This window comes from Physeter macrocephalus, chromosome 15 (assembly GCF_002837175.3).
Source record: "Physeter macrocephalus isolate SW-GA chromosome 15, ASM283717v5, whole genome shotgun sequence".
NCBI lineage: Eukaryota > Metazoa > Chordata > Mammalia > Artiodactyla > Physeteridae > Physeter > Physeter macrocephalus.
The window spans coordinates 36,159,445-36,181,561 of NC_041228.1; the positions used below are offsets into that span (position 1 = coordinate 36,159,445).

The 22,117-nt window shown below is 40.7% G+C and overlaps 1 protein-coding gene and 1 long non-coding RNA gene across 2 annotated transcripts in view; one reads left to right on the forward strand and one right to left on the reverse strand.

Moving 5' to 3' along the window:
* Positions 1 to 750: 750 nt before the first annotated feature.
* LOC129392826 (uncharacterized) lies at positions 751 to 1,870 on the forward strand. Its single transcript, XR_008619440.1, has 3 exons — positions 751 to 977; positions 1,312 to 1,457; positions 1,794 to 1,870. It is a non-coding gene; the product is annotated as an uncharacterized lncRNA (long non-coding RNA).
* A 460-nt stretch (positions 1,871 to 2,330) lies between these two features.
* SPAG1 (sperm associated antigen 1) overlaps positions 2,331 to 22,117 on the reverse strand; it is an 86,072-nt gene continuing 66,285 nt past the window's right edge. Inside the window, exons 13-19 of the mRNA XM_024115910.3 lie at positions 19,404 to 19,556; positions 15,711 to 15,877; positions 11,844 to 11,976; positions 9,835 to 9,961; positions 4,640 to 4,804; positions 3,174 to 3,545; positions 2,331 to 3,066 (exon numbers count right to left, since the gene is read on the reverse strand). Coding sequence (XP_023971678.1) covers positions 2,935 to 3,066; positions 3,174 to 3,545; positions 4,640 to 4,804; positions 9,835 to 9,961; positions 11,844 to 11,976; positions 15,711 to 15,877; positions 19,404 to 19,556 — 1,249 coding nt within the window. The 3' untranslated portion in view covers positions 2,331 to 2,934. The remainder of the gene's footprint in view (positions 3,067 to 3,173; positions 3,546 to 4,639; positions 4,805 to 9,834; positions 9,962 to 11,843; positions 11,977 to 15,710; positions 15,878 to 19,403; positions 19,557 to 22,117) is intronic.

The window sequence follows — 22,117 nt, forward strand, 5'->3', positions numbered from 1 at the left end:
CACTCTGTCCTAGCCTGCAGGGGTTTTGGTGAGAAACCTGTTGATAGCCCAATGGCTGTACCTCTGTAGGTTACAATTTTTTTTTTCCCCTGGCTGCCTTTAGAATTCTTTATCTTTGATTTTTGGTAGTTTCATTACAACGTGTCTTGGAGAAGGTATTTTCACATTTAGATAATAGGGTGATCTATTAGCTTTGTGAATTTGGATGTCCAAGTCTCCCCAGATTTGGGAAGTTTTCAGCTCATATTTCTTTAAGTAAACTTTCTGTCCCCTTCTCCCTCTGGATCCCCAATTCTTCTAGTATTGATATTTGCTCTCTGTCTCAAGTCCCATAGAGCACGCATGCTTTCTTTGCTCTTTTTTATTCTGATTTATTTCAAAATTCTCATCCCCTAAGTCATTTATTCTGTCTTTCATCTGCTCTGCGCTACTGCAGAGGCTCTCCAGTGCATTCTTCATCTCATTCATTGAATTCTTCAGCTCCAGAATTTGTTTAGTTCTTTTTTGTGATTTTTTTGGTAAAGAGTTAATTTTGTTCACGTATTTTCCTTCCTATTGTCATTAAGCTGTCTTTCTGAGTTTTCTTGTAGCTCACTGAGTTTCTTCACAACAGCTATTCTGAACTCTTTATCAGCTACATCAGAGTATTCTGTCGCTTTGAGCTCGATTGTTGGAGAATTATTGGTATCTTTTGGAGGTGACATATTTTCTTGATTTTTCATATTCCTTGTATTTTTGTGTTGCTGTTTTTGCATTTGAAGTAGCAGACACCTCCTTAAATCTTTACTGGTTGCCTTCAGTTGGGATACTAATCATCGGTGTTGCTATATGAGGGGTGTCCTCGGTTTCTGAATGGGTGGACCTGCTCCACTCTTCTTGTTCTGCCTTGTGGCAGAATTCTTAACCTTTTATGTTTCTCCTTATTCTTAGAACTCACCAGACTGGCTGCTGGAAACCTCTCTCTTGTCTTCCAGAAGGTAGTGTTATAGCTCTAGTTGCAATCTCTCCCTTACCCACAGACTCTGGTGCATCCTTCTGAGAACACCCCAACTACTGCACCTGCCCTCACTGCTGCAGCACCCAGAAGCATGCAGAAGGGTCTGGCCACAGAATGGCAGGAGGTGTGGGTTTAGCACGTGGGGTGTTGGGGATGCCCATGGACCCAGTGGGGAGATCCCTAAGTAGGGTATTCCCAGAGGCTTGTGGGCAGACTTCCTGCTGAAGTCCTGAAGCTGTCTGCAGGAACACTGCTCCTTTAAATGCCCTTGATATTCTTATCTGCTTCCTTCACTTTCTCTTCCCTTCCTTCAGTCATGGAGATCCCCCCTCAGGACTCTGGCTGGGGAGAAATAAGTTTCTCCAGGTGTGACCCCACAGTTGGGACAGCCCGGCACGGCACTTGCTCACTGCTTCCCACCTCCTCCTTGGGAGAGGCTGCCCCGTGCAGCTAGTACTGGGTATGTAACTGTCAACAAAAGAGAACGTTTCCTTTTTATGTTTCTATTGTAAAGTTACTAACACACTCCATCATATACTTGCACAGAAACTTAGTATCATTCAAAAGGAGAAAACTGTTTGTTTTGTTCGTTTGCTTGCTTGAAGACTAGAGTTAAATACCCATCACAGCAGATTTTCATTTATGAGCTTAGGAAAGAATAGTTTTTTAAAAAAATGGCACAGTTTGAAACCATTTACCCACAATACTTTAAATATTCTTTAATTATTAAATATGAGATAATAATGGATATGGTAATAATGAATGTGATAGTCATCTTTCCTCTGCTCTTCTAAAGAACAAGAAAATGCTTCAGAAAAAGAAACCTGACCAAAGACTACAGGAATAAATGACAGCACACTGATTGATTGATAGAGACCTGAAGGTTTTATCGTAAGAAGCACCTTTACTCTGACCCAGTTAACAAGGGAGCTCTCAATATAAAGAGTTCTTCACTTGCCCTTTTGCACTAAGGGAATAAGTATGATCATGCTTAAAGGAGCGGTGGGGGGGTGGGGGGAAGAGGGAGAAGTCATTTAAAATGTTTGGGGGAAATGGAGTGACAATTCAAATAGAAATGCAGGCTTAGTTGCTTTTATATAGTGGTTGTTTCATTATTGCTTATATAAGCAACACATAAAGGAAACTTGCCTTTAAAAATCTAGTAAAAAGTAGTAGAATTCCAGGCAGTTTTTGTTCTTAATTATTTATTAGGCAATACTTCCATATTAGAAAAAAATAAGTTCCTCTTATAGTTCTAAATACATAAAGGAAACTTGCCTTTAAAAATCTAATCTAGTAAAAAGTAGTAGAATTCCAGGCAGTTTTTGTTCTTAATTATTTATTAGGCAATACTTCCATATTAGAAAAAAATAAGTTCCTCTTATAGTTCTAAATTAATAATCACAATTTATTTAATAATCATTTCATATTATAGACTTAAGTGTTACATTTCATCTTAGAGGCCTGTAATCCACAAGTAGTATAAAATGGGATTTATGTATATCAGCAGGAAATAAAAGTGATGTAATAATCACTGTTAATGATTTTCACTTTTAAAAATGAACTGTAAAGAAATACATTTCTATCAGACTTAACAGGACTCCTTCATAGCCCAAAGAAGTGTAATTTAACTCAAAATTTTAACAGGTTATTAAAAGAAAATATATAATATAAATTAAAATGCATCTTAACAAGTTCCAGATATTATTAAATATAAAGGTGTTGTTAGCTCTGGTACATAAGAAAATATTTACAACTAATAAAAAGCAGATTGTAGAATATATGTGTTCTATGTATAAAAATAAGTAAAATATTTTATAGTCCAGACCAAAGGATCTTTTCTAAGCCAGGTTTTATCCATGCAACTGTATTACAATACCATCTCATTAGCATTACTGGAACACATACATGCATGGAAGAAACCTACAATAATCTATTTAAAGCTCATACTGCCTTTTGAGGGCCTGCACATCTTCTAAAGTAAAATGTTTGTTTGGTGTGTCTGACAGGTCATCAAAGAGCTGTTTAATCTGCTCCTTTTGGCCCTTGCTAATCAGTGTCAACATCATCTGAAAGAAGGAGAAAAATTATATTAGCATACAAGCTGGCATTTTAAAGTTGTTATAAAAACCCTAAAAAAAATCAATCTCCATGAATAACATAGTTTGCCACTTACCTTAAACCTTTCTGCTTTACTCAGATATAAAAGATGCTGATATACCAAAGAAGGATCTTTATCAATAAGATTATTTTTCAGAGACTGGATGAGGAGCAGGAATGTATCCCCTTCAAGTTTGTTACTCAACAACACTGGCAAGTCTTTCGGTTCAGTGATGGCTAACAGGTGTGCACAGGCTTCTTTATCTTTCCTAGTACTGACGGCGTTTATAACCTGGCCAAATTCGTAGGCATTGTTAGGCTTGGGGATTGGTAGTTTCTCATAGAATTCTCGTGGCCCGTTGCTTGTGTCCCCCTTCTCAGAAGCACGGGAGTCAGTGGAGATGTCCTCTGAGGTCCTTTCAGGCTCCTCTTTCTGGGCTTCATTCACCTTCAGGGGGAGACAGACAGATTACACTGTGACACACGGCCACTGCACACACCCCAAGTTACCTTTATTAAAACGGGAAGGAACTGAAAAACACAAGTGGACTGTAGTTTAGTCAAGTTCTAAGTGAAAAATATATAACTTGTAATAATCATAAAATCTACTTTTTTTTAGGAAGAGAACTTTTAAAGTATAAAAGTATCCATTCATAAAAGCATTCTTTTTTAAAGTTTAAAAAAAATTTTGACACAGAGAATATGACAGTGAAATTTTATAATTTTCCACAAGTAAAAGCTGCTGCATAAAAGACCTGTAACAACTTTATATCTCTTCTTCATGATAAATTTTACATTTACTTGTTTCGTTACATTTGATAGAGAAGTCAACTTACATTTTTCAGTTCTCTTAAAACAGCTTTTTCCTTCCCTCCTTAGAGGGAAAAAACTCCCTAGCTTCTTTCACATATTAGCCTCTAACTAACTCTTAGTAGAAATGTAAGATGATAGGCAGCTGATATAGTATTCATGAATACACAGGAATCCAAGAGCTGACATTCTTCACTAAAGGCAAAACAAAAGGCTACAGCACAAGGCATCGAGTTGTCTGAAATCACAAAGGTAGGTTTGATTCTAGGGTAGTCCAGGACCTCTGATGAGGCCGGTCTTGTTTACAAGTTTACTAAAAAAGTCTAAATCAATCACGAGCCCTCTATGGGGTGTGGCGTGCAGGGCCACTGAAATTGAATCAGTCCTGTAGGGTTCTCTGGGTCGACCAGGAAGCAAAGCTCAGTGGCCACAGGCTTGCAGGGCAACCTGGAGTGGAAGCAATAAAACCACAGGCCAGGTGGTACAGGGGGAGGGGAGCACAGAAAGGAAGAATGCAGACACCCAAGGGTCCTTAGACCCAAGTTGGGAAATGCAATGGCTAATTATCACAACAAAAGAAAAATCTTGTCATTGTAATTTGTTAAAATGTCTTCATTGATCATCAGAATAAAAACACGAAAATTTTTAAAGTCATAGGAATATGACCTCAGAATCCCATATGAGTATAGGATCTCCAAAAGAGTACTTTCAGAGATAATCAAATATACATACCTCTTGAATCTCAATTTTCCTTCTCTCCTTTTCTTTGTTGAATGATGCTGCATTATCCTGAACATTCAGGATTCTGGTTACCTCTTCCAGTTCCATTTTTGCCTCAATAATATTTGGGTCTAGTAGGAGAACTTTATGGAGATCGTTTAAACTTTTCTGATAATTCTGAAAGCAGGAAGGCAGAGAAAATAATTTTCATACATAAAAGGAGAAGGGGCACAGATGAGCCCAGGTGGGAGTGAAATTGGTGAGACGAGTACAGAGTGTGTGCAGTGGGTTCCATTAGTACCGCAGTAGTAAAGTTAGGCCTATGAGGTAAGTCTTGGGCTAAAATATTGTAGCCCACAACACAGTGGCCATCCTCTACAGAAGAGTGAACACAGAATCTGGGGTTAGAAGGCAAGTTAAGTTCTGTACCACCACAGCTTTCATAGTCCCTGGCACACACAGGCATTTGTGGTCTGCTGAATGAATAGATGAAAGAGCGAACGGCCTCACATCAGCACCTACTAGCAATGAAAGCTTGAGCAAGATCCCACTTAACCTTTCTGAGCTTCAGTTCTCTCATCTTTAAAGTAAGGATGAGAAGAGATTCTCTACTCTAGTTTTCACGAGGTTGTGCCGAGTAATCAGCGCATTAATAAAATAACATGGGAGTGGCTTAGCCTTAGAAAGAGCTGGGCCAGTGTTTGTTAGCTGTTTCCATGATGCCCTGTTCTGTAACACCCTTCGAGTTGCCTACTGCTCAAACAGCCTAGAGTCAACCTTTATTCCTCCATAGAGAGTCCGGCAATACACTGGAGAGGTTGAGGGGAAGGAGGAGGGATCTATGCTTAACCAGACACTGCACAGAATCTGCTGGCAGAGACGGACACCACAGAATCACAGTCTGCTGTGACAAGCCACATTCTAGAACTACAGACTAGACCCGTGTTTTGATTAAGCCAAAATTAATTCTGTGAGGAGGCCAGGAATTCCAATGACGTGTAACCTCTCAAGTATTCATGACATATTAATAACAGCATGCACTGGACGCTGAAGCACAGGTAAAATAAGCTGGTGGTTATGTGACACTCCTGGGGGACGAGCTGTAATGCCGCAGCCCTTCCCACTCCACCCAGCAACATACTAGAGCAAGAGTGATGTGTTTAAAAGGGATAACCTTAAACCTGCTCTAACTTATTTTTTTAAAAGGTAATTGTTTACAAACTGTAGTCCATCAGCGCTATTAACAACAGTCTCCACAGAGCACTGTGTCACAACAGCGCAGTTGGAAAACCTGCTACAAAAAACAAATGACACTGTTTCCATCCTAGGTGTTCCAGGCACGGAATCATACTGAAAGGCAAGAAGAGGGGACAGCGGGGCAAGTTGAGGGAGTAATAATAGCTAACTCTTACCCATCTCAACATTTTGCAAGTATTCTTATTTTAGTCCCACAATAGCCCTATAAATACTGTTATTGTCCCCATTTAAAGATGAGGAAACTGAGGCATAGAAAGATAATCTTTGAGATGATGAAGGCAGCAATGAACAGAAGGTGAATGATAAGACAGTTGTGGAGCTCAAGTGAGAGGCCTGAAAATGGAGATTTGTGAGCTGCAGCCTTGGAAATTGAAGGCCACCAGCAAGGAGTTGACATGACTATTTTTTCACCCATCCAAGGAAAGTCTGTGCCTAAAGACCAATCTGTCTGGTTGGAAGAAACCTAAGAAAGCAAGAAATACACTTTGATAAATGTTAAACAGAGGCAGGCAAGTGTGAAGAGAGGGCCCGACAGCAGGAGGAGTGGGGACGGCCATGGAGCAGGGAGGCGGTGGCAGAGGAGGGGCCGGCTGCCGGGTCAACACAGTGTCAGACCAGATCCGGCCCCTCCGTGGGCCAGGGGCTAGGACACCATGGGGGAAAGGACAGCCGGGGCCCCGGCCCTCGTGGAAGCTTACGTCTTATGAGGGGAAACAATAAGAAAACAAGGGAACAAATGAATAAATAAAGTAAGTGTGCACTGTCATTTATGCAATTAAGAGAAGCAAGGATGGAGACAGATGCTAACGAGGGGAAGGAGTCTCCTTTGACACAGGTGTCAGAGAACCCAGGACCTGAAGGGAAGCCAGCCACGCAGAGTGGGGGGCAGAGCAGAGCTCACACAGAGAGAAAAGTGCGGCTCCAGCAAAAAGGAGGACGTTAAAAGTTGCTAATGACCTTATTAGGCCTCAAAAAAAAAAAAAAAAAAGTAAAGTATAATCATGTGTTTGTGATAACATTTACTATTAATAAATGTGCTTAAACTCCAATAACAGCAATTATTTTAGACGATATTACTCTTTTTGATACTTCTGGCCTGATAGCATCCCCGGTTGGCTGTGAATTCCCTAAGGCAGGCACTATGTCTTACCACCACTATGCTCCCAAAGCCTAGCACGTGAGTGGCACTCAATAGAAGATATAAATTGTAAGTAAAAGCAAAATGTTCAATTATCTTTTCTTATGAAGAAAAGCTGAACATTAAGGAAATCCCTATATTTTTCAAACCTGGCACACAGAAAAAAAAAAAAATAAAGCAAGCTAGAAAACAAACAAAATATCTGAGCGATTTTGGCAGGGCCCCAGCTCCCTGTGAGCCCCTGTGCCACTTCCCCACCAGTCACACAGAGGAAGCCGATCCAGGTGTGAGTTCTGATGCATTTTATAAGCAGTGGTAGCCTTTGAAGATCCTGAAATTAAATTCACTTGGCACATAACTCAAACTACAGGGTATACAGATCAAGTTATAAGAAATCAAACCAGGAAAGCTGCCAGCCTCATACTCTAGTGGGATAGCATTACTAAAAATTGGGATTATCTTTCTGCATCATAATACAATTTCTAGAATTCATTCCAAGGAAGTATAAAATTCCGGTCTTTCATTAGGTACAACTTCTGACTCTGAATCAAGTAAACAAGTTCAAAGAGTCAGGCAGCCAGTATGGGATAAACCTGTTCTAAGGTTCTGGACATATATAAACTCATGAGTCATGCAGATCATGAGTACCTCACAGACCCAAATCCATTAAGTTCAAAAACAGTTGAGTAAATTTTCAAGAAGCCTCTTTTAATTCATGGTGCCACACACCACCTAGGAAATCTTTACATGAGGTTTACAAATGAGTATGTTGCTAACAAAAAAAAGGGGAGGGGAGTGGTCAGGTCGCCTGGGCCCTGGGAATACAGTGAACACACTGTGAATACAGGACACAGTGCAGCTGTGGAGCTGCTGGGCTGGTGAGTGGGGCATCCACATGCTGGGAGGGTGACGCACCCCAGTTCCACGGGGACAGAAGCTCCTGCGCTCAGGACATTTTTGGACCTTGCCCTACACACCTCTTCGCTTGCCTGTTCACTTGCCTGTTCATCTATATAACAGACTTAGAAGGGTGGGGGAGGGGGGGGAGGGGAGGAAAGGGAGGGCAGCTGCATGGCCCCACTGGTAAGGGGTAGAGGTGTGGCTCCACTGCAGCCTGAGGGCATCTAGGATCTAGAAAAGCCTGAGCACTCAGTGCACACAGGTCGTACTCATTTGATACAGGACACAAAAACATGACCACCCTCTCTCAACAAAACCTAGGTTTTATGGAATATATTTTTAGATATTTCCCTGTCAGTGATGGGCAGGGAATTACAAGAACTCTCTCAAACTCAATAAGGTCAACACTCCTCCCTCAAATCTCTCCCTCCTGCTGTACACCCTCCCTTATCACACTGTACTGCTCAGCCACCTGAGACAGAAACCTGTATTTATCCAAAGAAAACGAAAACACTAACTTGAAAAGATACTCCCATGCTCACTGCAGCATTATTTACAATAGCAACCTAACTGTCCATCAGTGAATGAAGAGATAAAGAAAATGTGGTATATCTACACAATGGAATATTATTCAGCCGCAAAAAGAAGGAAGTTCTGCCATTTGTGACAACATGATGGACTTTGAAGGTGTCATGCTAAGTAAAATTAGTCATACAGAGAAAGACAATTACCTTATGATCTCACTTACATGTGGAATCCAAAAAAAACAAAAAAAACCCACCACCTGAACTCACAGAAACAGAGAACAGATTGGTGGTTGCCAGAGGCAAGGTGGGAGTTGGGGTGTGGAGGATGGGTGGGAAAGGTTGAAGACCCTCAAAAGGTACAAAATTCCAGTTAAAAAATAAATAAGTCATGGAGATGTAAACAGCATGGTGATTCGAGATAGTAATCGTGTACTGTATATTGGAGAGTCTCTAAGAGAATAAATCTTAAAAGTTCTCATCACACACAAAAAATTTCTAACTATGTGTGGTGAACTAGACATATTGTGATCATTTCACAGTGTATACGAATACCAAATCACTATGTTGTACACCTGATACTGATATAAAATGTCAATTATATCTCAATTAAAAAAAACTTTAAAGAGGAAAAAAAAATGCAATGACCTGTACACTGACAATGTGTGAATTTCATTGTATTAAACCTTAATCAACTTGATTCTTTAAAAATACCATTTCAGGAAATGCCATTTCCCAGTATGTTCTGATTTTTCCTTGTCATGTTATTTTCTACAAATGTGAACATTCACTCAAGTTTTCCACGCAGAAGAATCATCATAAAGAAAAATGTAATTATACAATACTTTCCTTGAAAATAATGGTGTGGTTTTCTTAGAGAAGAATGCCATCCTATCGCCTCACACTGACCACCGGCCAGTTTAAGGCCCAAATCACAGCGAACTTCCCAGCCTCTGCCATGTCTCTACCAACGTCCATGGGGTGAGGGTGAACACACCTTCCATTCTGATACCTCCCTCCCACCCTACAGACAACTCCAGTCCCCTGCTAGAGGAATCCAGTGGCGTTGCTGGTGGCCTTCAGTAACTCAGTAACAAACCTTCCTGTCCTTTAAAGTGGACCTATTATAACTAACAACACTCCTTAGAAAATCAGGAAATAAATCATCGTTTTTGAGTTGGAAGGAATCTTAGAAATTATCTAGCTCCACATTATAGTTCGGGGAAATCAGAGGCATCTTCCAAGGTTTGGGGACTGCTGAGTACAGAACTGGGATTAAATCCCAGGATAATGTCACTGCCATTCCTTGAGCCCACAATTTATGTTCATGAAAACCACATGATCTGTTCAGAGCTGACATTTATATATTAAAACGAAGATTTCCTCACCTTGAGTCCTTTGTGAGCAAGAGCTCGTCTATAGCGTGCTTTCACATTCCCGAGATCTATCTGAAGCGCCTGGTCACAGTCCTGCTTTGCCTCTTCAAACTCGCCCAGCTTCAAGTAACAGAGGGCTCTGGTATGTAATGGAACTCAGCATTATGAAAGTAAAAACATATCTATAAACCTGGACAGCTAGCAGAAATCAGAAAATAGCTAAATAAGTCCGTTTCTATACCACAGCTGCTGCAATTGAAACCTAACACTTTCCTCCAATTATGGCATTTTCTTGCAATACTTGCAATTAGGGCCCTGGGGATACAACCGCAATCAAAACAGTCCCGGCCCTCAAGGAGGCTGCAGTCTAGGGGAAGAGACAGTCAAAAGAAGCAAACACAATAAAATCTGTAGAGGATGCTCTGGTAGCACAGAGCTGAGACTCTCATCACATTTGGTGGAGCTGAAGCAAGGGGAGGAATAGTCAGGGGAGACTTCCCAGAAGAAGTGACGTTTAAGTTGAAGCCCAGAGTTCAAAGTGAGAATTATCCAATGCGAAGGCACTGGGCTGAGATTTAATATGTAGGGAGGGCACAGCACGTGCAAAGTCCTACAGTGACAGAGAACGCGGTGCTCTTGATGGACTAAGAAAAGAGCGCTATGGTGGTGATGAGTCTGGGAGAGTGGGAGGCCAGATCAGAAAGGTCCCGGCAGGAGGCTGAGCTTTATCCCAAGGTTAATGGTAGTCCAGTGAAGGGTTTTTAAGCAGAGGCTGATCCGTTCACCATGTTTTAGGAAGATCGCTCCAGCTGCATCATGGAGAATCAGAGGGAACAAGACTGTGCAGGGATACCTGGGAGGGCACTGCAGACGTCTAGGGAGAGCCGGTGTCAGCCGGAGGAGGGGCTGACGGTGAGGGTGGACAGAAAGGCTCACGCCCAAGAGGAATTTAGAAGGTAGGACATCTGAGCTGCTGACAGACTGGAGAGGGAGGCGTGGGTCAGGGATGATAACCCACCGTGAGTGCAGAAGGGAGGGAGGTGCTCAGGTCTGGGGCTCAGAGAGAGAGATTTGGAGGACATAATTGGAAGGTGGTAAATGGAGCTGGGGAGAGGATTAAATGGCCCAGAGAGCAATAGAGCAGACAAGGGATCTATGCCTTTAGAAGCCCGAGAACACCAGGGAAAGAGAAAAGTGAGAAGGGGAGAGCCAGGCAAGTGAGCTGTCTGCACCGCAGCCAAGAGGGGAGGTGGTCTCCAGGAAAAACGGAGTGGCCACTGATGCCCAAGGCCACCGAGGCTGAACAGGAGAAGGGTAGAAAAATACCTGTTGGGTTCAGTGACAGAATTTTTCACAAAAAAGGTTGCCAAAAGAGGAAAACATGTACAAAAACAAAGCAGTGAGAGATTAAAAGTTTTTTCTGAAGTGGCTAGGAGAACCCATGCTGAGCCAATATTCTTTAGGAACCATACCTTATTCTTCCTTGTCACTGCAGACTATCTATGCCCTAAAAATCCCCAAATCACCATATTCTAGGTAACTGTCTTTTTTACCGTAATGTGTTAAACATGGCACCTGAGCAGCGTTCTGGAAAAATCTGCCCATTCCTACTACACATTAGAAGATGCCGGGCCCTTCCCTTAGCACTTCAAGAGAAAAGGGGCACTTAAGACACTAGTTTGAAAGGCAACTGATTCCTGCTCCCACTCTGGAGGACCGCGCTGAGGCCTCCTCACGAGCTGCGGCGAGGCCACACACCAGGGAGAGTCAAAGCAGCACCAGCCAAGGCAGCGATGGCCACGCGGGAACCTAACGCAGCCCACGTCAGACCTCCCAGCTCCAAGACACATCATGTTTTCAATCTCTCCGATAGCCCCACCTCTTTAAAAAAACACTCACTTAAAACAATTTGCTATATAGAGTCTCAGAGTCATGGGAATAAACTTTGGCAATTAATTTATCTATAATATTTTTATCAAAACTATTAACATAAGAAATATAGAAAGTTACAAAGAACTTGCCTGTTTGTATAAATGGCACATTCCTTGTTGTTAATCTTTAAGCATTCACTGTATTTACTAAGGGCATCTTTATAGTTTTTGTCCTTTACACATTGATTTCCTTCTTCTTTAAGGGTTTTAAACATTTTTTCATCTATGGGACACACACAAAAAAGAGCAAGTATTCATATAAGCACCTTTACAAAACTTTAAGTATACTGTAAATTAAGTGACCACAAACCATACAGAGCTAAAGTCTAAATGGAACAAAGCGTTGTATACAAATTAAAAAGATAAATTGGCTATAAGTAAAAATGATTATACAATTATGACACTATTTTTTCAAATTAGAAAATAAAATACAAGTGATTCTATCCTTTTATCCATATTGGCACGCCTTCTTTTCTCTGCTGGAGATAGAAATATCTAGTGTTTGGTGTAGTAACTATTTCATGAAAAGTGAACAAACCAACCCATTAAAGCCTGAATTAGACATCTTCCAACAGTCCAAGTTTCCTTGGAATCACACCTCCTCCACTCTCTGCTCCTAAGGTTTAAGTAAAGCAAATCCCACCCTAGCCCTACCTTTTGGAGTAATCTTTGTTTTACTAACCAGCACACTATGTTCCCTTGGCCACAATAATCTAATTGGTCAGGAATGGACCTATGAGAGCCAATGAGCTACAATAAGATTTTAGTGGCAGCTTCTGGTAAGGTAATTCTTGCTCTTTCCCGTGGAACATGAGGATAAAAGGAGGAGCTATTTTGCCATCGTGTGATGCAAGGGGAGAATCTATCTGAGAATGGGGCCAACAGAGCAAGAGAGATGCCAAGACAGACAGCTAAAGAATAACCTCTGAGTGCCAAATCCAGCCATCCCTGCAGCTATCCTACTTGTGGACTTTTCCACAAGGGGTGCCGATAAACAGCCTCTTTTGCTTAAGACATTAATGGTTGGGTTTTCTGTTATCTGCAATCAGAGTCCCAACTATTACTATTGCCTATTATCTTGCAGTGAGCATGGCTGACTCCTCACTCAGGATCCATTTCCTTCTTCCTAAGGGTACCTCAACATTCATTCAGCTATCACTCCTCTCCTACTCAGCCCATGTGTCCTGGGGAAGCTGACCCCACTGATCAGGAACTCATGGCATGGCATTTCTTCATTACAGGGAGTGGTTCAGCAATGGGCACATGACCCATTAGAATAAATACCAACAGAGCTCAGCCAACAGAATAACAGGCTAAAAAAGCTGGGTCTTTGGGGCAACATCTCTCCTCATTCTTAAATTAATGCCACCAAAAGCAATGGTGTCTCTCTTCCTTTGGACATTGATATGTGCAGACATGACGTCTAAAACTGCTACAGTTCTATTATTTCTGGCCAGAGCCTGAGCCCTGACAAGTTGTGCCTGATTTTAAAGCCTGACTGGGCCCTTTCAGTTACTTGAACCAAAACTATTCCTTACAGTTATAAGTCAACAGATTTTCTGTTACTTGCAACCAAAGTTTTCTAACATACATAAAATGTTAAAATTTAAAGTTTTAAATCTATGTAATAACTTTACTCTATGGAGTATCTTGATATAAAATAAAATTGCATAACAAATTTTAAAATATGCCTTTAAATTCTGTGATCTAAAAATCTTGCTAGATGTAATGAATTTATAGTATAAACTTGGAATGTAAAAAGTAATCTTGTTTGTCCCTCTGCACAAATGGCATGACATATTAACTTCTCATCCTTTATTTCAAATTATAGAATATTTCTGCCTAATGTTTCATGTTTCAAAAGAACTCACACTATGTGGCCAAATGACAGTCCCCATAAATCTTGGTATATCTAAGCTCTAAAACAGAATATTACAGAGGATTTTTTTTTCTTCCAATTTGCTGAAAAACTTTCCTCAAGCTTTTCTTCCTACGTTGTTTTTAAGTCTTTGGTATCCAGTCTCATTAATAATTAGTACACAAATATGAACAGAAAGAGCTGATTATTCTTGTGCTTATGATTCACTATCACATATCTATAGTATGGTTAGTATGCACGTTATTAGTAGTGAATAGCTACCCTTTATTGAGCAAATGCTTTGTGCCAGGCCCCATTAATAATGGATTCTAGAAGCTAGAGATCTCCATGTTTTTCCCAGGACTGCTGAACCATCTAAAAGCCTTGGCAGAAGTTCCCTGCATCTTCTTTCTAGGCAATGAAAAGGGTGAGCCATTGGGACATCACGGCTCAGCGTGTCTACAAGATGAAGCTCGACACAGACACACATGGGGTTCCTAAGCAAGCAGGAGAAATGGAACCTCAGCCAGCTTTCAAGCAGTAGGCAAGCATGAAGCCACATTTATTAAACACTCTGCACAAAGTTCTGAGGAAAGCACTGTGGGGATGTAGGTATGGATGTGAACAACTACGATACAAGGCAGAAGGAGGTACTGCTAGATATATGTTGTAGGGCTTTTTTTTTTTTTTTGAAAACCTATAGTTTATTTTATAAGAAAACTGGGATTAAATTACAAGGATCCATGTGACCCCAACTTTTGTCAGTAATTTCATGATTTGTGAGGCTCTGGCCCCTTCCCTTGGCATGGTGGCACAACCTGAAAAAAATGTATACTTTCTTGTTGTTACTTAATAGAGATCTTCCTGGGCATGTTCCCCAAAACAAACTCCACAGGATGGGAGAAAGGTGCTACTACAGAGTAACAATTTTTGTTCCTACACTCTCTCGGCTTTGAAAAACCAAAGTCAGATGTTATATAGCCCCATCCCCAACCTTAAATGTAAACAACCAAACGATGTCTTAAATCAAAGCCTTGCATCTTTGACATTCTAGAATTTCTGTATGGTGAGATTTATAAAATTCATATGGAAGTACATAAAAGTTCTTATAATAAAGACTTAATCTTTAGATCTAAGACTTAATCTTTAGATCTCTCAATTATACTTTGTAAAACCTTGGTGATCTCATCTAACCTCATAACTTGAAATATCATTTATAACCTGCCTGCTTCCAAGTTTATATGTCAATACAACCTCCCTCCCCTCTCAAACTCTAAGTTCTTTTGAATGTCTAGTAGGTTTTCTGAACTTGATGTGTCCAAAACTGAGTTCTTGATTGTTCCAAATCTAATTTTTCTGCGGTTTTCCCATCTAATAAATGGCACTTCCATCCTTCTACTTTCTCAAGACAAAAACCCTGAAATTATCTGTAGCTCTTCTCCCACATCCAACTAGTCAGCTCTACCTTTAAATTGTAACTAAATCTAATAATTCTCACTACCTCTTCTACTACCCTCTTTATTCAAGCCACCCTTACCTCTTGACTGGATTATTATGGTAGTTTCTTAATGCCCCTATCTCTTCCTTCCTTGGCTTTCTATAACTGAATCTCATCACAGTAGCCAGGGTGATTCTGCTCAGCTGTCAGTAGCTTTCTATTTGTTGTAGGGCTTTATTTTGCTTTATTATTTCAAAAACATCAATCTCATTACCTTGCCACATACATGGTGTGTAGAGAACTATATGCTACTCAATTCTTTTTTCTTATTTTTAATAATAATGCTGACTTAACGTCTATTAAGAGGCTACTGTAAGCTTACACAGTCAGCACATGTGCTATTTCATATGCATCTCTCCATTTATTCCTGAGAATAACTCCATGAGACAGTTACTCATATTTCCCCCTTTCATATACACTCAAACACTGGAGGTGTGCGGCAACTTCTTAAGACTCTGCAGTTAGATAGAGGGAGAACAGGGTCTTAACTTAAACCCATAGTGGACGCCTGAGTTCACACACTTATCCTTCTGCTTTACTGTGAAAACATATGCACAGCTCACGATAACCCTCAGAAGAAATAAGTGTAGGCTTCCCCTACCTGTGATGCCCGGTTGATGATGGCTGCAGGAATCTCCCACTTGGTCTGGGGGCGTCTCTGCCACAGGCCGCCAAGCTCGCAATTGTGCGGAAGTGGGCACAGCAGGAATGGGCGACAGCTTCTCCCGCCAGCTTGGTCCATCCAGGGCCATTAAAATTTTTGTTATCCTAAAAAGAAAATCAGTTTTCTCTGTTGATCATGCAATTTGCTTTCTACATTACTGGAGGTCATATCAAGAGTAAAATTTACAAATGCTATGCATTTCTGTACTTCCCTGTAGAAAACACACAATCAAGCTATTCGCTGTCCACATAAACAGTCTTAAAAAGGACTCTTAAAAATAGCCCCAAACTATGTAAATTTAGATCCTTTTTGCATCGCAAGAAAAAATTAAGACATTTCTAATTAGTTTAAAAAAATTTTTAATGTATATGCAATAAAACTTTAATTTTTAAAAAACTGAAGTAAAAAACTAAAATTTAGGAGGCCTAGAAGAAATATCCCCTGCATAACATTTCATATAATTACTAAATTGATAATGTATTACTCTTGAGAATAATCAGAAGTACTTTGGAATTTCTATGCCCAAAGTGTATACGAAAGACAGGTGTATAACACTGGCTGCTGAAACTGATGAGGAGTAGCAGTTACATGGAATAGTGCTTCTTCTTGAAACATTTACCTGTGGTTAAGATACTCTTTACCTTGTGTTTTTTTCCATCTCTAAAATTATCTACTCTTTTTGTTTTCATATGCATAAAGATGAAAGAATAGGATATTGGAGTCTACTATGAGGGCCCTTGTATTAATGACATTTGCTAATGGCTATCATAATATTGAGATAATGATGTGCTGCCTGGGAATAAATAAGAGATGATGTGTTGCCTGGGAATAAATAAGTATATGCAGGGAAATGTAACACATAAGATTCCTGGAGAGGGATATGGTTAATGGAAGACACATACAAAATAAGCACAGATGTTTAAATTAAAAAAAAAAAAAAGCTGCTGTGGCTTAGGTGGCAAAGCAAGCATAAATATGGGATTCATGAAAAGGAATAGTGAAATTTTCTAAATGGATATTTTATAGAAGATATATATGGCAAAACCAGACAAAGCCTCCTCATCTTCTTATAAAACGATGTATCAGCAAGAGCCATTCAATTTAAAAAAATGAATGAGTCTTAAAAGTCAATTTGTGTAGGGGGCTTCCCTGGTGGCGCAGTGGTTGTGCGTCCGCCTGCCGATGCAGGGGAACCGGGTTCGCGCCCCGGTCCGGGAGGATCCCGCATGCCGCGGAGCGGCTGGGCCCGTGAGCCATGATGGCCGCTGAGCATGCGCGTCCGGAGCCTGTGCTCCGCGACGGGGAGAGGCCACAACAGAGGGAGGCCCGCATACCACAAAAAAAAAAAAAGTCAATTTGTGTAAAAGAACCTTCTTGAGTACATATAAAAATTACAATACAATCCTCAAAAAGCTAAACAGAATTACCATATGACCCAGCAATTCCATGCCTAGGTGTACGCCAAAAGGAACTGAAAACAGGTATGCAAACAAAACCTTGCACGTGAATGTTCATAGCAGCACTATTCACAACAGTCAAATGGTGGAAACAGCTGAAAGGTCCATCAACGGATGAATGGATAAACACAATGTGATACATCCATACAACAGAATATTATTCAGTCATAAAAAGAAATGACGTCAACACACATGCCACACCGCGGACCAACCTAGAAAACGTTATGCTAAGTGAAATAAGCCAGACACCAAAGGTACATATTGTATGATTCTATTTATATGAACTATCCAGAAAGGGTAAATCCATAGAGACAGCAGATCAGGTACTTGGAAAGGGAGAATGAGGAGTGACTGCTTAATGGGGACAAAGTTTCCCTTTGGGGATGAAATATTTTGGAACTAGTTTAAGGTGGTGGCTGCACAACACTGTGAGTGTACTAAAGGCCACTAAATTGTACACCTTAAAATAGTTAATTTAGCTGTTATGTGAATTTTACCTCAATTTTTTAACAAAGTATAATGCAGAAGGTTCAGAAATGTGAATGACCACAGTCTCTCAGACATAAATTCCTCCCTTCAGACCATTCAGCCTATCATTATGAACCAGATTTCCGAAAACACCTCCTCAACGGGCCCCTTGTCTCTCTGTAAGATACTTCTGTGTTTCACGAGAACCCCTAACCCTGGGAGAAGATCCTACTTTCCCCAACCATCTCGGAGACTCCCAGACAGAGGATGGGCAAATTAAGAGCAGAATTCCACAGCATGGGGTGAGCCACGCTCTGTCTGTTGGAGAATGCATTCATTCCACACAATTTTACTGAGGATGCCTACTGTACAAAGTACTGCAACTACAGAGACAGATAAAACACAATCCCGACCTCCAGGAACTCCTAGAAGAATGAGAGAAAAAGAACTTTACAAAAAGAGAAGGCAGAGAATTTACAAACAATATGGAAAGAAGGCACAGGTGGTAGGTGAGGAGCCTGAAGGGCACGTGTGCTGGGGAGACGGTGGATCAGGGAAAGTCCTCTTCTTAGGGACAAGAAGGAATTAACCAGACAAAAAGGGGGAAGAAAAGCCTTCAGACACATATGAGGAGGCAGCAGATGACGTGCAGCGAGGCAGCTGTGCAGCGGGAGAAAAGGCTTGGAGAGCTCTCAGTGACACGCCTGATTTTACAGGATGGAGACCAAGCCGTGAATGCCCACGGTTCCATCTGGTCCCACGCAGATCCAATAACCAATATCTACCCTTTACTTCTGGACAGGCTGGGACCAGACAGGTCCTGAGCGACCACAGAGGAGAAGCACCAAGGAACGGCTGCCCACTTTCCACACAGATCTTTCCAAGAGTTTTTCTCCAAAGTGCAGTGGGACCAGGTGGGGAGGTAAGGCAGGATCTTAAAAAAAGAATTAATCCAAAACCTGCCATTCTTGTTTTCCATAGCTTTGTTCAAGTTCCCCTCGTGGTCTCTCAACGCCCTTCACCGCTCCAACAACTGTGGCCCACACAGACAAAGGCAGCCTGACCTCTCTGTGATCCCCACTTCACTAATGTTCACACTTGGTGAGAATCTGTCTTATGTTAAGTTGTTCCCCCTAGCTATGTTCTAGTTTGCTTAAAGACAGAGGCTATGTCATTTTTTTTCTCCCTTTCTGTCTTTTTGTGGGGAGTGGGGCATGGTACACTAGACCAACACAAGGCTCAGTGTAATATACACATACTTGGAAGAAATTATACTTTGGACAAATGGGATCAAAAAATATTCTACATAACTAGAAATGTTATCCAAGTAGTAATTTTCAAAGTTCACCTGAGAGCAATTTATGAAGTCTGGAAATTCTTACCTTCCCATTCTCACCCAGGGGGTAAATAGGTCATAATATAAATTAGAACCAACTTCTGTGCTATTTTACCATTTTAAGTTAATACTCATCCTAGATGAGTGTCTATTTAAAGGGCATATAACACAAATATCTAGCAGGCCCATGAAAACATCCATCAAAACCATTTGGTTTTGAAGGAATGAAAGAAGACAATCATTCATGTAATGCCAATAACGAAGAACACGTCTACACTTTGACATCATTCTTGAAGGAGAGGAGGAAAATAAAATCTCATTCCATTAGAAAACAACTAGACCTCAGGCAGCTGCCTCTGATTAGGTTACCTGTTAACACTGTCATTTGCTATCTGGATTCCGCAGTCTATTTGCAACACTGTTTTATAATCCACATAAGCTTTCTGATACTGCTCTAAAGTTTCATAGGCCATTGCTCGTCGAAGAAGAGGCTTGATTGAGAATGGATGAAGTTCCAGAGCCCTAAAGGAGACAAATATTACACTGTCACTTGTTTTGAAAATTACTCCCTAACTTACACTAACTGAATGTATCCGACAGGACTGGACTCTCACATACATACATATCTGATATTTTACCTTGGGGATCTGGCAACATACCAGAAAGGCAAACCCAGAGTAGCAATCAAATCTGTGGTTACTTCCTTTCTTTTAAACCAGTATCGAAGCCCTTTGGCATTTACTCTTTCCCCCAGTGAGACTGAACTCCCTGACAGCAGGCGGTGCCCTCCCTCCCACTCCCTTGTACTAGCAGAGCCCATCGTGGCACCAGGCACAGAGTAGGCTTTCAACAGATTCTTGTTACTGACAGATTAAAAGGAAAATTTTTATTTGCACCTATGTATTTAATAAGGCACTTAGCACAGAACCACAAAACCTATACTACATTTTGAAAATCAGCTCTCCAAAACTTAATACAGTTGATTATGATTTACTTGCTGCCAAAGGGCTTCAAACATAGAACCAAGGAAATCAAGGGAGTAAGTATCCAATGATTTCTTGCAAGTCATGAATTTTCACCTTGTACTTTTTAGTCTATGAAGCATTTCCAATATCACTAGAGATGTATTTCAAGGTTATGTTCCTTGGTTTTGTCTGAAGTAACTGCTTAAAGCTACCTCATTACTTAAGGCACTTCATTATATTCTGAAATAAAGCATACAATCAAAAGATTGTATTTATGAATGAAAACTATTGTACTCTTAGTTTTAACAAAATCAACTGAAACTGTAAAGAAGTACTCCGTGCAGAGATCCTATGAAGAGCTAATAATCCACTAACAAATCTCTGTGCCAGACTGTCCACAGTGGTGATAAAGGTTTGCTCTTCTGGTAATTCTTATGCATGAGCAGTTTATATATCAGACATTTAACTTGCTTCAGGAAAAGCACGAGTGAGGGCTTCTTGACTTTTTCCCCAACAGTCCTAGAGATCTGCTGTCTGTTCCTGTCTACAGTGATCTGGAAGGAGGAAGCTCCGACAACATCTGCCAGTGCTAGTCTCTGCAGACATTCTCATCTAATGTCACAACAAGCCTGCAAGGTAAATAGTAATATGTTCATGTTGCAGGTGAGGAAACGGAGAGACACAGGGAGCAGTCTGCCCATGTGCCCGTTCTTCTGAATTTAAGCTACAGGAAAGCAAGGGCGTTGCAGGAGCTGATCACCACTGTGTCCCAGTGCCGAGATCACTGCCAGGCCACTGGAGGGACTCGGCAAACCCCTCCCAAATGAACCTGCAGGGCCTACACTCTTTCTACCACGAACAGAAACAAGAGCACCACAGATAAAGAAACTCAGAGTCACCTGCCATTCAGGGGTCCCCAACCCCTGGGCCACAGACTGGTACCGGTCCACGGCCTGTTAGGAACCGGGCTGCACAGCAGAAGGTGAGCGGCAGGTGAGCGAGCGAAGCTTCATCTGCCTCTCCCCATCCTCCCAGTCCCTCGCATTACTTCCTGAACCATCCCCCCAATCCGAGGAAAAACTGTCTTCCGCGAAACTGGTCCCTGGTGCCAAAAAGGTTGGGGACCGCTGCTCTACATTGTACAGATACTCAACTGCACGTGTGGGTGTGCTCCTCAGCTTCGTACCATAGAATTTGTTCTAGAAATGTCATTAAACCTAATTAGCTTCATTTCTTTGAAAAATAACCAATTTTGCTCTGCCTAGGTGTTAGGATTGGGGATGATTTTAATGATCTCCTTTGCGTTGTACTGGGTTTTAAGATTTTTTTCTATAATAGGTATGTATTACTCTTGTAACCAGTAAAAGTTATTTTAAAAATAAAATTAAAGTCTATTAAAAACACTCAAACACTAGAAAACAGGTTTCTGGGCATTTGTACCACTGCCTTAAATCTACCTTAGTTAAATGCTTAGGAGATATTAACTACACAGTGATTATAAATATAGGTCACAAACACAAGACTATCCCCATTTTACCAAAGACTTCCAACACCCAAGGTGCTATTTATCCACAAGAGAGACCTGAGGTAGGTGTGGAATCTAAAACCGAATGAGATGATGCATTTAATTTTTAGCATTGCCCAGCCAAGTAAATAAATGCAAGGTTTTTTCTCTTTAACCGCAATCCTGAAAATGAATGTGAGCTTTTAAGTGGGAATTCCACTAGAAGAAAAAAAGAAAAAAAAAAAGCACATCCATTCATAAAAACAAACAGAGAACTTTTAAACCAGAGTTTACAAAAGCTTAACTATTCAAGTTAACACAGTTAAGACTCTTAAATCGTCTTCTAATTTCAAGTCCGTCTGCGAGCAACAAAGATGAGAAAAAGCAGAGAATTACTAGGCAACATTCATTCGTCTTGATTCTGTCAGAATACCCTCAATGGAAAATCAGTGAAAGATTTTTGATGTGGTTTAGATAACCCAAAAAGATTCTCTGACAGATGGGAACAGTGAAGATTTTTCTTTTAGCTGATAAGCAATTATGAAAATGACAAGTAATTTCTAGAAATAATTCTAGAATTCCTAGAAATAATTCTAGAATTTCTAGAAATTCTA